The 16,583-nt window shown below is 48.4% G+C and overlaps 1 protein-coding gene across 1 annotated transcript; it reads left to right on the plus strand.

Annotated features, from left to right (window-relative positions):
• The first annotated feature begins 5,875 nt into the window (after positions 1 to 5,875).
• On the plus strand, positions 5,876 to 16,583 carry LOC145360887 (microfibril-associated glycoprotein 4-like). The gene is made up of 6 exons (XM_080216388.1): positions 5,876 to 5,887; positions 10,485 to 10,611; positions 11,614 to 11,777; positions 12,509 to 12,605; positions 14,811 to 14,993; positions 16,271 to 16,583. Exons 1-6 carry the CDS (start codon positions 5,876 to 5,878, stop codon positions 16,531 to 16,533), a joined length of 846 nt encoding a protein of 281 aa, XP_080072514.1. The 3' UTR covers positions 16,534 to 16,583.

Raw genomic sequence — 16,583 nt, forward strand, 5'->3', positions numbered from 1 at the left:
TTCAAGATTTATTTTTTGCTTTAATCTTTACATCTTAAAGGAAAACATTATCTAATATCGCAGAACTGACAGCCAAAGAGGAGCAGGAGTCAGTGATACCGAGTCTCTCGTGTGTTCCTGCATTCACACCGCACTAACTTTAAAACTTCCCCCTCCCTCTCCCCCCCTCCCTCCCTCCCTCTCCTCCTTTCCCCTCCCTATCCCTCTCCCTTTTCCCCATCCTCTCACCCCCTCCCTCTCCCCCTCTCCCCTCCCCCCCTCCCTGCCCCCTCCCACTCCCCTTTCCTCCCTCCCTCCCCTCCTTTCCCCTCCCTCTCTCCCCTCCCTCTCCCCCTTTCCTCCCTCCCTCTCCCCTTTCCCGTCCCTCCCCTCTTTTCCCCTCCCTTTTCCTCCCTTTCCCTCTCCCCCTCTCCCCTTTCCTCCCCTATCCCCCTTCCCCTATCCCTCTCCCCCTCCCTCTCCCCCTTTCCCCATCACTTCCCCCTTTTCCCCTCTCTTTATTCCCCTAGTCACCTTCGTCCTGTCCTCCCACTCGTTTCCCCCCCTCCTCTTTCACCTTATTTCCCCCCCCCTCAGCTTTCCCCTAACTCTGCTCACTCTGTCCCTCCCTTGCTGACTTCCTCCTCCTCCCCCAAACAGTACTGCCAGTGGCCACAGTGTGGTGCTGTTGAGCACCCTGGGGAGGGAGTGATTGGCACCAGTTGAGGTTGAGCCTCAGTTTAAAATTATCTCCAGATTTGAGACTAATTTAACAACAAGTATTTATCTTAAAGAAAGTGTAGCTAATAAAAGGACGTGGGGAGTTGAATTCCCAGCCTCCAATCCATGTCCAGCCTGCATTTGAACTATTTCCTACACAGAAATGACACTTTGTTTAAGTTTTTAAAGTTTATTTATTAGTGTCACAAGCAGGGCTGACATTAACACGGCAATGAAATCACTGTGAAAATCCCCTAGTTGCCACGCTCTGGTGCCTGTTCCGGTATGCTGATGGAGAATTTAGCACTGTCAATGCACCCTAACCAGCACGTCTTTCGGAGTGTGGGGGGAAACTGGAGCACCCGGAGGAAACCCACGCAGACACGGGGAGAATGTGCAGACTCAGCACAGACGGTGACCCAAGCCGGGAATCGAACCCGGGCCCCTGGCACTGTGAAGCAGCAGTGCTAACCACTGTGTCACCGTGCCGCCGGATATGGGGCTGTGGGGGGGGTGAGGGAATGTGGGATCAGGGTATTGTATTTGATGATCAGCCATGATCAAAATGAATGGTGGAGCAGGCTCAAAGGGCCAAATGGCCTCCTCCTGCTTCTAGTTTCTGTGTAATGCTGAGGGAAATGAGCAAGGGATTTAATCACCAGACTTTATTGGTTGTTCAGCTCTATCCACCCATTCTTCACAGTGTGACAAACACCCTGAGGCTTCTGACTGTTCCTGAAGTAACACAGCAGGTTAGACAAATCCTGACATTAAACTATACTGGCATGATTCCGGTAATATTTCTAATTATAATAAGCTATGGTTCCAGGAGAGGGGCAGTTTTTTCACACAGAGGGTGGTGAGTGTCTGGAACGAGCTGCCAGAGGTAGTAGTAGAGACGGCTACAATTTTGTCTTTTAAAAAGTGTTTGGACAGTTACATGGGTACAGAGGGATATGGGCCAAACACGGGCTATTGGGACTAGCTTAGTGGTTAAAAAAAGGGGCAGCATGGCAAAGTTGGGCCGAAGGGCCAGTTTCCATGCTGTAAACCTCCATGACTCTATGAACTACCACATGAATTCCTGTCCCTCCTTACCCTGCCACCTAGCCACACACCACAGCGATAGTCCTGTCATCTCTGTAATTCTCAATCATCTCATCCCAGAGGCAGTGGCGCTGCGGTAAAGCCACTGGGCTAGTGTCCCAGGCGAATGCTCTGAGGAGGGACATGGGTTCAGATCCCACCACAGCAGCTGGTGCAATATAAATTCAATTCGTTACAATCTAGAAGATAAAACTGCTCGTGGCCATGAAGCTATTTATTGATTGTCATTAAAATTACATCGGGGAAGCGGGGAATCTGTCGTCCTTACCTGGTTTGGCTACATGTGGCTCTGGAGCCACAGCAATGTGGTAGACACAGACTCCAATGAGGGGTAATTTAGCACAGCCAATAATCCCTCCTAACCTACACATCTTTAGACTCTAAGGGGCAATTTAACACGGCCAATCCTCCTAACCTGCACATCTTTGGACACTAAGGGGCAATTTAGCATGGCCGATCCTCCTAACCTACACATCTTTGGACTGTGGGAGGAAACCAGAGCACCCAGAGGAAACCCATACAGACATGGGGAGAATGTGCAGACTTCGCACAGTCACCCGAGGCCGGAATCGAACCTGGGTCCCTGGCGGTGTGAGGCAACAGTATTAACCACAGTGCCACTGTGTTATTGCATTAAAAATAATAATTTAAGTGTGCTCCTTGTTTTGGGTCATTGTGTTCTTTCTGTTGATCCGGTTCTGAGTTCCCCTTGGTATACATTTTGACATCATAAATCACCAAACCTGGGCAAACGCTCTCGGCTGCCATTCCCTGATGCTTTCCGATTTCAATCAAACTGCGATGCTTTAGATTATAGAGTGTGTTTTTCTGTGCAACACCCACCCCAGGGAACTCGGAATCAGCTCCAGTGGAGTCCGAGAGAGAAAGCTGGTGGGTTTTACTCAGTAAGTTAGAATGGGATTCTGTTCATTTTTATCTGAAGTTGGTTGAGATTTTTTTAAATGATTGGTGGTGAAATTTGCTGCCTGCGTTTCCCCTCGTTCCCTGTATCAACTCAAAAGGACTTTGGACAGATGACAAAACCAGAGTTGATGCAGACTGTGTCAAAGTGACCCTGATGCCCAGTTGCCCCCACATTAACCTGCCCAAGGAAGGAGCTAGAAGCTGGGGTCAGTGCACAGGCTCTAAATGTCAGCAGGGAAGGTGGGTTTACAACCAAAAGGTTTGCACAGTTAATACAGTGGATAAATGCAGTGTCTGGTGTGGCCAGGAACTCTACGGAGCCGGAATAGGCCAGGTTTTAACCCATTGTCATGGAATGGTAGAGTCCCTACAGTGCAGAAGGAGGCCATTCAGCCCATCAAGTCCCACAATCCCACACAGGCCCCATCCCCATAACCACGTGCACTTACCCTAGCTAATCCCCCTGACACTGAGGGGCAATTTAGAATGGCCGATCCACCTAACCATTTGGACTGTGGGAAGAAACCGGAGCACCCGGAGGAAACCCACGCAGACACAGGGAGAACGTGCAAACTCCACATAGACAGTGACCCAAGATGGGAATCGAACCCGGGTCCCTGGCGCTGTGAGGTAGCAGGGTCAACCACTGTGCCACCATAGCTGATCTCAGTTTATAAAGAAGCGGGGATTATTGTTCTTATCTGAAAGGTGCTGCCTGAAAGGGCAATGGAGGCAGATTCAAATAGGAAATTGGGAAAGGAAATTGGATTAAAAACTTGAAGGGGAAAACCTGCAGGAATTGGGGAAAGTGGTGCTAAATTGGATCATTCTATCAAACTGCTAGCACCAGTATAGTAGGCCAAATGGCCTCCTTCCGTGCTGTAGCATTTTAATTCGACCAATATCTCACTTACTTATCCGACTGCATCTTAAACTCGTGATTATAAAGATCTCAGTCTTAGTGATAAATCCCCAAATCAGTTTGAGATGAGTATGTCACAGGGACGGTTCCCCTCTCCAAGCTATAGACCACTCAACAGGTTCAATCCGGACAGCTCTGGGGGTAGGTGCTTTAGAGAGCCGCTCACAAACATTTCAGAATGAATTGTGTCGATGGGGACCTCATGTACAGAAGCGTCACAGTGAGAGCAAGTTCCTCGTATCGATACGTGTATAGTAAGCCAAAGCTTGGTCATTTTGAGAGTAGCCCAGGGATGAAGGGGTTAATGTACAAGGGGAGATTAAACAGTTTGGCCTTGTACTCAATGGAGTGTAAAAGGATGAGAGGGGTTCGGATCAAGGTGTATAAAATTCTAAAAGGGGTTGATAAAATAAATACAGACCAAATGTTTCCCCTTATGGGGCAATCTAGAGCAAGAGGTCACACTAAGGGGCAATTCAGCAATCCATCTAACCCTTTGGAGTGTGGGAGCAAACCGGACACACAAGGAGAACATGCAGACTCCTGGAATTGAACCCACGTCCCTGGCACTGTGAGGCAGCAGTGCTAACCACTATACCATTGTGCGACCTGTACTTAGAGCTATAGAGGATTACAGCATGGAAACAGGCCCTTTGGCCCAACTTGTCCATGCTGTCCTTTTTTTAAACCACTAAGTTAATCCCAGTTGCCCACCTTTGGCCCCTATCCCTCTATACCCATCTTACCCATGTAACCATCTTAACGTTTTTTAAAAGACAAAATTGTACCCGCTTCCACTACTACTTCTCGCAGAGGGTGGTGAATTTCTGGAACTCACTGCCCCAGTGGGAGTCTGAATCATTGAATGGTTTCAGGAAGGAAATAGATAGATTCCTGATTAATAAAATGGATTAAAGGGGATATGGGGAACAGGTGGGGAGGTGGATTTGAGGCCAGGGAGAGATCAGCCACGATCTGATTGAATGGTGGAGCAGGCTCAGAGGGCTGAATGGCCGACTTCTGCTCCTAATTCATACGTTCCAATTTTTACTCTGTCCTTTCTTGGTTGACACAGTAAGAAGTCTGATAACACCAGGTTTAGGTCCAACTGATTTATTTGATAGTAAGTTCACTAGTAGTGAGTTTACTATCAAATAAATTGGTTGGATTTAAACCTGGTGTTGTCAGGATTTTTATTGTGTTTACCCCAGTCCAATGCCATTTCACATCATTTCTTGGTTGACACAGTAAGAAGTCTGATAACACCAGGTTTAAGTCCAACCGATTTATTTGATAGTAAACTCACTAGCTTTCGAGGTTTCCCTCTTCTTCAGGTGAATGGAGAGTTCTGGCCTCAGACAGAGCATATAAAGCACAGACAGTTTAGAGATTACTGACTAGAATGCAAATCTTTACACCTAACCTGCTGTTCAAGTCTTAAAGTGGCTGACAATGTGAGTGGAAAGAGCGTTCATCACAGTTTAAAGAGATGTGTATAGTCTCCAGACAGCACAGTGAGTGAGGTTTTGCAAACCCAGGCAAGTCACGGGGGTTACAAATAGTGCGACATGAACCCAAGATCCCTGTTGAGGCCGTCCTCATGTGTGTGGAACTTGGCTATCAGTCTCTGCTCAGCGACTCTGCGCTGTCGTGTGTTGTGAAGGCCGCCTTGGAGAACATTTACCTGAAGGTCAGAGGCCGAATGCCCGTGACCGCTGAAGTGTTCGCCAACAGGCAGGGAACAGCCTTGCCTGGTGATTGTCGAGCGATGTTCATTCATCCGTTGTCGTAGCGTCTGCATGGTCTCCCCAATGCACCATGCTTCGGGACATCCTTTCTTGCAACGTATCAGGTAGACAATGTTGGCCGAGTTGCAAGACACATCATGACCTTTCTTGGTTGTCCAGGGCTAAGCAGTCAGGCAATCTGCCAGTTCAGAGAGTTCCTGACGCAGTTCGTTCATTCCATAAGTTGGTGGCCAAATGTGCTATAAATTCTTAGACCATCAAGAGTTAACTCTGTTCTTAACCAGGTCAGAACAGATGACGTTCATGAAATGTTCCTGAAGGAACTTACAAAATGCCAAGGGCAAGATATTGGCAGTGATTAAAACCTGTTGTTTAACTGAGTGATGAGTCACTGTTTGGAGCATTTTCTTCTCTTCCTACATCCATATGCTACTCAAACTCATTCATCCTTGCCCGTCTGTGGAGGGAGGTCACGATGCTGGTACGGGTAAGAGTGTGTTTGTATTTAGTCGCTGCAAAGGGGACGAGAGTCTAAGAAAGCTGACGGTGAGTTTCCGCTGCAGGTGCAGGTACACCCAAGGTGCGCTCAGGGAAGAAGTTCTAGAGTTTTCACCCAGCGAAGAGGGGGGTGACAGTCAGAGTACTGCGGGAAGCTGGGAGGGAACGGTATCTCTGTCTCTGCTGCCATTACTAATGTCCCACCAGCGAATTTTGAAAATTAAATTGTCCTTCAGTGTGGTAAAGGTCACAGATGTTGAAAGAGGCTCGGTGAGCACCTGCGGTGCATCTTGTAGATGACACTCACTGCTGCCGCTGTGTGTCAGCAACGGAGGGATTACTGATTTGAGGAACCCTTTTGTTCGGACTGTTCGTAGGCTAGAATTTTACCACCCTGCCCACCACGGGAATCGAAGCGGGTGAGAGGTGAAGAACAGAGAGGTCCGTTGACCTCGGGTGGGAATTTATGGTTTTGGGACGAGTGAAGCAGTAAAATCCCACCCGTAGAATCCTTGCAGCACAGAAGGAGGCCATTCGGCCCATCGAGCCTGCACCGACAACAGTCCCACCCCAGGCCCTATCCCCGTAATCCCATATATTTACCCCGCTAATCCCACTAACCTATGGATCATGTGACACTAAGGGGCAATTTAGCATGGCCAATCTTTAGGACCGTGGGAGGAAACCAGAGCACCCGGAGGAAACCCACGCAGACATGGGGAGAATGTGCAGACTCTGCACAGACAGTGACCCAAGCCGGGAATCGAACTTGGGTCCCTGGCGCTGTGAGGCAGCAACACTGACCACCATGCCACCAAGGAAGGATTCATTTTCAAAGCTAACCTGCTTGTGGTTGATCTGCCAGATGTACAATGTTTGTGTTTTCCCTTCTCTAGAACAGAACGGATTGTTTGACACGACAAAGTCAAACCCAGTCCAGTCTTACTCACTCTGACTGACAGCCAGTGTCCCAGACACCCACTGTCACCATCCTGTTTTAACATTGACTTAGTGGGAGACAGAATTATAGAATCTTACTGTGCAGGAGGAGGCCAATCGGCCCATCGAGTTTGCACCGACAACAATCCCACCAAGGCCCTATCCCCATTACCCCATGCATTTACCCCAGCTAGTTTCCCTGACACTGAAGGGTGATCTAGCATGGCCAATCCACCTAACCCACACACCTTGGGAGGAATCCGGAGCACCCGGAGGAAACCCACGCAGAGACGGGGAGAATGAGCAAACTCCACACAGACAGTGACCGGAGGCCAGAATTGAACCTGGGTCCCTGGTGCTATGAGGCAGCAGTGCTAACCACTGTGCCACTGACCTAGGATGCCTATTTGGTGAACATAAATGGTTTATTGTTAACCAATGACTATATAGATATCTGAGGCACTGTCTCCATGTCAGTTCCTCGCCGACTCGAGTTTTCACACAGTTGACTATCGAGTGACTTTCGAGATCCCTGCTATGGCTGGTACTGTTCCCCAGTCCCATGTTAACACTTACTCTGCCGAATGCCCTTATCCTACCCCACCATCCTTTTTATAATTTTAAACACATTAAACACCTTAGATTTATTGTAGATCAAACTGTGTAAGCTAACCCAGTATATAAGGCAAGCTAATTTTCTTAATTTGATTTAATTTATTATTGTCACATGTATTAGTACACAGTGAAAAGTACTGTTTCTTGCACACTATACAAAGCACACCATTCATAGAGTACAGGTTCACAACCCTTTGGGAGTAGTTTCTCCTCAACTCTGTTTTAAATTTGCTGCCTCTTATCCTAAGACTGTGACCTCTCGTCCTAGAATGTCCCACAAGAGGAAGCATCCGCTCCACGTCAACTTTATCCAGACCTTTTATCATCTTGTACACCTCAATTTGATCTCCCCTCATTCTTCTAAATTCCAGAGGGTATTGGCCTAAACTGTTCAATCTCTCTTCATACGACAAACCCCTCATCTCTGGAATCAATCGAGTGAACCTCCTCTGAACTGCCTCCAATGTCACTACATCTTTCCCCAAATACAGGGACCAAAACTGTGCACAATACTCCGGGTGCGGCCTCACCAATGCCTTGTATGGTTGCAACAAGACTTCCTTCCCTTTATATTCTATTCCTTTAGCTATAAATGCCAACATCCTATTCACTTTCTTTATGACCTGCTGTAGCTGCATGCTAGTTTTCTGCAGTTTCCATTTCAGACTCGGTGTAAGGATCCCTGGTATTGAACAGGTTGGTTGAAGCTACAGGGTTTGTGTTATGTGCTGTGATGTGCGGTGAGTTCAGGGAAATGCGGCTGTAGTTTACGCAGCCTCTTCTCGCATGTTAATGCTTCAAGCCCTTGGGCTAATTTCAGCTATTTTAGTCACCAGGTCAAGAAGGCCATAAACTATCGTGCCTCTCCCCAGTACAGGATTCTGTTCTGTTTTTATTCCTTTGATGGTTTTTATTTTTGGCAGAAGATGCAAGAACTCCAAACACAATCCTCGTTTTACAGTCTGGCCAAATATTACCAGCTTCCTCCTGGATTGTAAGGTAGGCGCTGAGTGTGGATGATTGCTGAGGCATTGGGGGAGGTTCTGATGAAACAAGTGTATGGTTAGAACTCATAGAATCATAGAATCCTGACAGTGCAGACGGAGACCATTTGGCCCATCGAGCCTACACCGAGCACAATCCCACCCAGGCCCTATCACTGTTACCGCACCCTGCTAATACCCCTAACTCTAATGGTCAATTTAGCACTGCCAATCCACCTAACCTGAACATCTTTGGAAACTAAGGGGCAATTTAGATGGCCAGCCCATCTAATAAGTACGTCTTTCCGACTGTGGGAAAAAACCAGAACACCCAGAGGAACCCCACGAGGAGACTGTGCAAACTCCACACAGACAGTGACCCGAGGCCGGAATTGAACCTGGGTCCCTGGTGCTGTGAGACAGTAGTGCTAACCTCAAAGGGTTGGGTTATTCCCACCGGCATTGGGATTACGACATCTAGGATCAAGCTGGGGTCAGAAGCCCACACTCGGTGGTTTATTTTAGAATTCAAATTTAACTGTCTGCCCTGGTGGGATTCGAAACTGGAATCCACAGCATTGCTCCGGAATTTTTGTGGGGATCACCAGTTCAGTGGCCTATCCCACTAGGCCACAGGAGTCGCCCACACTCTGAGGGGGTGGGAAGGGGAGGGGCAGAAGGTTTGATTGTCCAGCAGTGATTTGTCCAAATTGACCAATTAGTGGTCAGAAGGTGGGTTCACCATGCCGTTAAGGATGGTCAGTTGGGGGTCATGAAACTTGAGGTCCAATTGGAGCTCCTCCAGTACTGAAGAAGATTCAGCCTCACTCCTCAGGTAGGTGTGTGAGGGAGACAGGCACCCCCCCCACCCCAAGATTACTCAGCCTTTATCTCCCTTTTCAAACTTGAACATTAGCTGGATACAAGGTGAGGGTGGTAGGTGAGGGGGGGAGCTGCCACCTCAGGGCAGCCTGTGGTGGGCGCTATAGCCCAGGTAGAGTCATGAAGTTTGCCTGGAGGGCTGAACCACCCTCCCCTTTCCCGGGTTCCGCCACTGGTCTCCAGTGGAGTGTGTGGGAGGAGGGAGGGTGCAGTTGAACAGATGGGAATGGACTTCATTGGTGACTCTTGTTTGTTGAGGGGTAACCCTGCCAACAAGCATTCCAGGAAAATAGCCTGCAGGGTGGGGACGGGGTTGACAAAAGTGGCACAATGGCTGGTGATGCAGAATTCCACAATCCCTCCCTCATCTTCCCTTCGCTCCCCAGCATTGTCCCCCTCCCCCCGGATCCTTATTCCTCCTTTTTATTGGTGAGATGGTAGACTGTGAGGAGGAACATCCATTAGCCTCTTTGTTTGCTTGTTCCAAAGGGAAGTGGGATAAATTCCCAGTGCTGAGGACTTCCGTGCAGATGCTAGAGATAAAAAGACCACCAACGCCTCTACCTTCACAGGAGGCTAAGGAAATTTGGCATGTCCGCAAAGACCATTACCAATTTTTACAGGTGCACCATAGAAAGCATTCTTTCTGGTTGTATCACAGCTTGGTATGGGCTCCTGCTCTGCCCAAGACCACAAGGAACTACAAAAGGTCATGAACATAGTCCAGCCCATCACGCAAACCAGCCTCCCATCCATTGACTCTGTCTACACTTCCTACTGCCTCGGAAAAGCAGCCAGCATAATTAAGGACCCCACGCACCCCGGACATTCTCTCTTCCACCTTCCTCCATTCGGAAAAAGATACAAAAGTCTGAGGTCACGTACCAACCAACTCAAGAACAGCTTCTTCCCTGCTGCCATCAAACCTTTGAATGGGTCTACCGTATATTAAGCTGATCTTTCTTTACACCCTCGCTATGACTGTAACACTACATTCTGCACTCTCTCCTTTCCTTCTCCCCTGTGTAATCTATGAACGGTATGCTTTGTCTGTATAGGACAATACTTTTCACTGTATCCCAATGCATGTGACAATAATAGATCAAAATCAAATCAAATCAACCAATTGGATTCAGAGAGTTTTAACCATGCCGTACTGTGTTACAGTTCTCCCTTGGACTCTGTCTGTCTGCCTGGGTCTTCCAGCAAGTCTCAGCAGTATCTGGTGGTGAATGGAACTGGTCCGTACTGAAACCCTATCCTCGACACTCGACGTTTGACTCAGAACCCTTGGGTAAGGTCCGAACGTTTTTCTTCCAGAAGAAACAAGCATTTGAAAAACACTGCGTTATGCTCCTTAATCCTTGGCTCTGTGACACTTGATGTAAGTGTGAGAGTCAGACTGGCATCATTGGGCCCTGAGCTGTTGCAATTCCGTGGAGTTAAGGGGATGACGTGGGACCTCCACCATAGCAGAATTCCACAGGATGGGAAACAGAATCTGGAAAAGATTAGGGATGGGATTTTCCCAGCTGCACTTGCCCCAAAAACCAGAAAATCCAGCCCAACAGTCAAAGGACCTTTGCATGGTCCACGACCCCCCCCCCCAACCATCCACCAATAGCCATACTATTTAGTATGGCAGATTAGCCATACTAAATTGTCCCCCGGAATCCAATGATGTGCGGGTTAGGTGGGTTGGCCGTGCTAAATTGTCCCTTAGTGTCCAAAGATGTGCAGGTTAGGTGGATTGGCCATGCTAAATTGCCCCTTAGTGTCTAAAAATGTACAGGTTAGGTGGATTGGCCATGCTAAATTGCCCCTTAGTGTCCAAAGATGTGCAGGTCTTTTGACACTAAGGGACAATTTAGCTTGGCCAATCCACCCTAACCCACACTCTTTGGACTGTGGGAGGAAACCGGAGTACCCAGAGGAAACCCACTCAGACACGGGGGGATCATGCAGTCTCTGCACAGACAAGCCGGGAATTGAACCGGGATTCCTGGTGCTGTGAGGCAGCAGTGCTAACCACTGTGCTGCCACAATGCTCACCTACTAGATGACAGGTATGTTTTTTATATGGGGTTTGAGCGAGCCTGTTCAACCAAGGGGGGAAACTGTGCTGCGGTTTCAAGGGGTTTGAATTAGGTGGAGATTTGGGGGGTTGAAAGAAAGTGGGAAGCAAGTCTCCAGAAGGTGTCTTTAATATTGCAAGGGACATGGAAGATGCAATCAGAACTGATGGGAATGATAACTCCACACACATCCACAGCCAATCCTTTCTGATTCTATACAGGAACCTGGAAGAATAAGCATCCTGCACATTACCTTGGATTGGATTGCATGGATATTTATCACCAAGGATTCCGTAGCAGCGGCGTGTACCAGATCTACCCTTCAAGGCCTTTCCTTCCTCTAAATGTTTACTGTGATATGGAGAATGATGGTGGAGGCTGGACTGTAAGTTGATGTGTTTTATTCTTCATAGAATGCATCATTATAGAATCTCTATAATGCAGAAGGAGGCTATTTAACCCATCGAGTCTGCCCCAACAACAATCCCACCCAAGCCCTATTCCCCGTAACCCCACATATTTGCCCTGCTAATCCCCCTGACACTAAGGGGCAATTTAGCATGGCCAATCCACCTAACCGCACATCTTTGGACACTAAGAGGCAATTTAGCATGGCTAATCCACCTAACCCGCACATCTTTGGACACTAAGGGGCAATTTAGCATGGCCAATCCACCTAACCCGCACATCTTTGGACACTAAGGGGCAATTTAACATGGCCAATCCACCTAAGTTGCACATCTTTGGACTTTGAATTTAGAGCACTCTATCTAGGCCGCTCGATCCCCTAACCCCACACATTGATCAGAGCCAAGACACATATACTGCACGACTTTGGACACAAACGGACAATTTTGGCACGACCATTGTTGAAGACACCATCTGGAGGCCACTTGATCAAGTGCATTGCTGTTTGTGGGATCTTGCTGTGTGCAAATTGGCTGCCCTAATTCCTATATTGCAACAGTGGTTGCAGCCCCAAAGCACTTTTGGGTGACCGGAGGTTGGGAAAAATGTTACCGAAATTCAAATCTTTTCATTGGTCTTGTCGGGAAGTTAGACAGGAAGGATTTGGGTGATAAAAATGCAGTGACTCCGCCATCTTGTCTTCCCAAGGTCTTTCAGACAAGGAAGGATGGTTCCGTTGACTTCTACCGAGGATGGGCTGATTACAAGCAGGGCTTTGGGACAGCGGATGGTGAATATTGGCTGGGTAAGTGGAGAGTGGAGGCTTCTCTGCTCAACCCGGGTTAGTGATTGTTATAGAGACATGCAACAAAATGGCCATTTGGCCCATCACCAGACCTGTGCTGGCTCTTTGGAAGGGTTGGCCTCACTCCCCTTCACGTCACCATAACCTCTCGGCTTCTTCCTTCTGCAGTCTTTCCCCAGTTCCCCTCTGAAAGTTAGTATTGAATCTGCTTCCTTTACAGGCAGTGCATTCCAAATCAAAACTTGTAATGTGAAAAAAAACTCTTCTCCCTGAATCTTATACTATTTACCTTAAACCTGTTTCCCCCTGCTTATTGGGTGGCACAGTGGGTTAGCACTAGTGCCTCACAGCAACCTGGGTTCGATTCCTGGCTTGGGTCACTGTCTGTGCAGTGTCTGCACATTGTCTGTGTGGGTTTCCTCCAGGCGCTCCGGTTTCCTCCCACAGTCCGAAAGACACGGTTAGGGTGCCATACTAAATTCTCTCTCAGTGTACCCGAACAGGCACTTGAGTGTGGCAACTAGGGGATTTTCACAGTAACTTTGTTGCAGTTTTAATGCAAGCCTATTTGTGACGCTAATAAATAAACCTTACAGATTCCCCTGTCAAAACCCCTTTAGGTTTTGGGCCTCTGTGGAGCTTTTGGAGTTTTAAAAATAAAATGGATTTTTTGGCTGATGTCAGAGGCAGTGAATAACTCACCTCCTGACTCCCAAAAGCCTGTCCACCATCTATCTACAAGGCACAAGTCAGGAGTGTGATGGAATACTCTCTCCGCTTGCCTGGGGGGTGAGTGCAGCTCCAACAACACTCGACACCCGGGGAAAGCAGTCCTGTTTGATTGCTAACCCTTCACTTCCTCCGCACCGACACACAGTAGCAGCTGTGTGTACCACCTACAGGATGCAGTGCACGAACTCACCAAGTCTTCTTACACAGATTCATAAACCCATGACTACTGCCATCTAGAAGGACAAGGGCAGCAGACACATGGGAACCCCACCAGTTCCCCTCCAAGCCATCACTGTCCTGAGTCGGAAAGGTGTCGGCCGTTCTCTCACTGTCGCCGGATTAAAATCCTAGAACACCCTCCCTAACAGCACTGAGGATGTGCCTACACTGCATGGGCTGCAGCAATTCAAGATTGCAGTTTCTCAAGGGTAATTAACAATGGTCTAACCAGGAAAGTCTGCACCCTTTGAACGGATAAAAGGATAAATCTAAAAGATATATTTTACTGCAATAACCCAGGCAAGGATAAGTGATAGTCTAGGTTAGAATCATAGAATCTCTACAGTGCAAAAGGAGGCCATTCAGCCCACACCAACTGTTTTTGGACATATATGTCCAAACATATACAGTGACCCGAGGCCGGAATTGAACCCAGGTCCCTGGGGCTGTGAGGCAGTAGTGGGAACCACTGTGCCACGGTGTGCCCCAAATTATCCTTCAACAACCAGAGTAATTGGGGTACTCTGTTCCGATGGAATCCCACCCAGGCCCTATCCCGTAACCCCATGCCTTTACCCTGCTGATCCTCCTGACATTAAGGGGCAATTTAGCACGGCCAATCTACCTAATCCACACATCTTTGGACTGTGGGAGGAAACTGGAGCACCCGGAGGAAACCCATACAGACACGGGGAGAATGTGCAAGCCAGGAATCAAACCCAGGTCCCTGGCGCTGTGAGACAGCAGTGCTAACCACTGTGCCGCCCCCAAGCTTATCCTTCAATGACCAGAGTAATTGAGGCACTCCCTTCCAATGGAATTGTCGCTTGTGAGTTAGTGACTGCTTTTGACGACCAGTCTGAGTAATTTCATTGTAAAAGATTAACAACATCAAGAGTGGCTTCTTATCTCAAGTGTTCGCACAATTTGAAGTTTTAACCTTTCATGACAATGTTTTTTAACATCTTCACAGGATGCGATTCTCTACAATAAACAGCTGCTGCATAGTGATGGAAGGGACACTGAAATATGTTCTCTCAGACATATATGTCCAAAAACCCGCAAGTTGGCCGTGTTAATTCTCCCTCAGTGTACCCAAACAGGTGCCAGAGTGTGGGACTAAGGGATTTTCACAGTAACTTCATTGCAGTGTTAATGTAAGCCGTCTTGTGACTAATAAATAAATAAACTTTCAATAAACTCCATAACAACAATTCTCCCTCTCACTCTCTCTGTTACCTACCCCCGCTGCAGGTCTGGAGAACATACACTCATTAACAGCCAGGAGGCGATATGAACTGAGAGTTGACTTGGAAGACTTTGAGAACAGGACTGTGTACGCAAAGTACAAGGAGTTTGCTCTGTCACCCACTGCTATTAACGCAGAAGAAAATGGCTACAGGCTGCAGATTCAGGGTTTCGTTGATGGAGGAGCAGGTACCCCATCTCCCTGAGAGCTCCATTAGACACCCCCCTCTCTGTGTTCACCTTGCCTGCATGTCAGCTGTGGCTCACCTCTCCCCACCCCCCCCCCCCCCCACCGGCTCCACCCCCCCACCCCCACCCCCCCTGGCTCCACCCTCCCCATTCCCCCCGTCCCCACCCTCCCCGAGACAGAAGGTTGCAGGTTCACATCCCACGCCAGAGACTTGAGCACAAGCTCCAGGGCTGGTCATCGCAGCGCAGGACTGGGGTTGTGCTACACTGCCAGCGGTGCTCTCTCTCTCTCTCTCTCAGAGGAGATGTTAAACACCCTCAGCTGAACGTACAGAGTCCCCGGGGACCATCACTCAGATGAGTATGGGGGCTTCTCCCCAATAGGCTGGCTGATATTAATCCCTCAAACATCATCTTGCCGTTTGTGGGATCTTGCTGTGCACAAATTAGCCACTGCATTTCCAACAGCAACTACGCTTCAGAAAGTTTTTTGCTGCCGGGTTCGATTCCTGCCTCGGGTCGCTGTCTGTGTGGAGTCTGCACGTTCTCCCCATGTCTGTGTGGGTTTCCTCTGGTTTCCTCCCATAGTCTGAAAGATGTGCTGGTTAGGGTGCGTTGGCCGTGCTAAATTCTCCCTTGGTGCACCCGAACAGGAGCGTAGCAAACAGGGGACTTTCACAGTAACTGCATTGCAGTGTTAATATAAGCCTACTTATGACACTAATAAATAAACTTTTTGAACATTATGAAAGGCAGTTTATAAATGGATCCTTAATTTTCACATTAAACACCCTGGATTATAGAATCCCTGCAGTGCACAAAGAGACCATTCGGCCCATTCAATAGTGACACCAATCCCACCCAGGCCCTATTCCCGCAACCCCACATATTTACCCCACTAATCCCTTTAACCTACCCGGGACACTAAGGGGCAATTTGGCACGGCCAATCCACCTAACCTGCACATCTTTGGACTGTGGGAGGAAACTGGAGTACCCGGAGGAAACCCACGCAGACATGAGGAGAACATGCAGGCTCCACACAGGCAGTGACCCAAGCCGGGAATCGAACCCAGGTCTCTGGAATAGTGAGGCAGCAGTGCTAACCACTGTGCCACCGTCCTGCCCACCATCTGAGGGAAGAGGGGCCTTCACATGAGGGGCGAGGGATAGGGAGTGGGGGGAGCAGAGGTGAGTATATCTCGTGTCCGGGATAAAATGAGATTTGGTTTATTTGCCTGTGGTTAACTGGCCTCCTTGGCATGTGATGTTTTGCAGGTGACTCTCTTGCCTATCACAACGGACACAAGTTCTACACCTTTGACAGGAATCACCAGGGTCCCTTCAACTGCGCCCAGAATAGTTCCGGGGCATTTTGGTACAAGTCTTGTCACACGGCCAACCTCAATGGCCTCTACTTGAAGGGCCCCCATCCATCCTACGCCAATGGGGTCCATTGGGCCACCTGGACTGGTTATTATTACTCTCTCAAAACCACGGCAATGAAAATGAGACCAGTGTCTTGGCTGTTCCCTCGCTAGAAGGTAAAGCACTCAGTGCCTGGTTTGCCAGCCATGACTGATGTGTTTTA

Source organism: Carcharhinus amblyrhynchos, chromosome 33 (assembly GCF_965287045.1).
Source record: "Carcharhinus amblyrhynchos chromosome 33, sCarAmb.v2.hapA, whole genome shotgun sequence".
Lineage (NCBI taxonomy): Eukaryota > Metazoa > Chordata > Chondrichthyes > Carcharhiniformes > Carcharhinidae > Carcharhinus > Carcharhinus amblyrhynchos.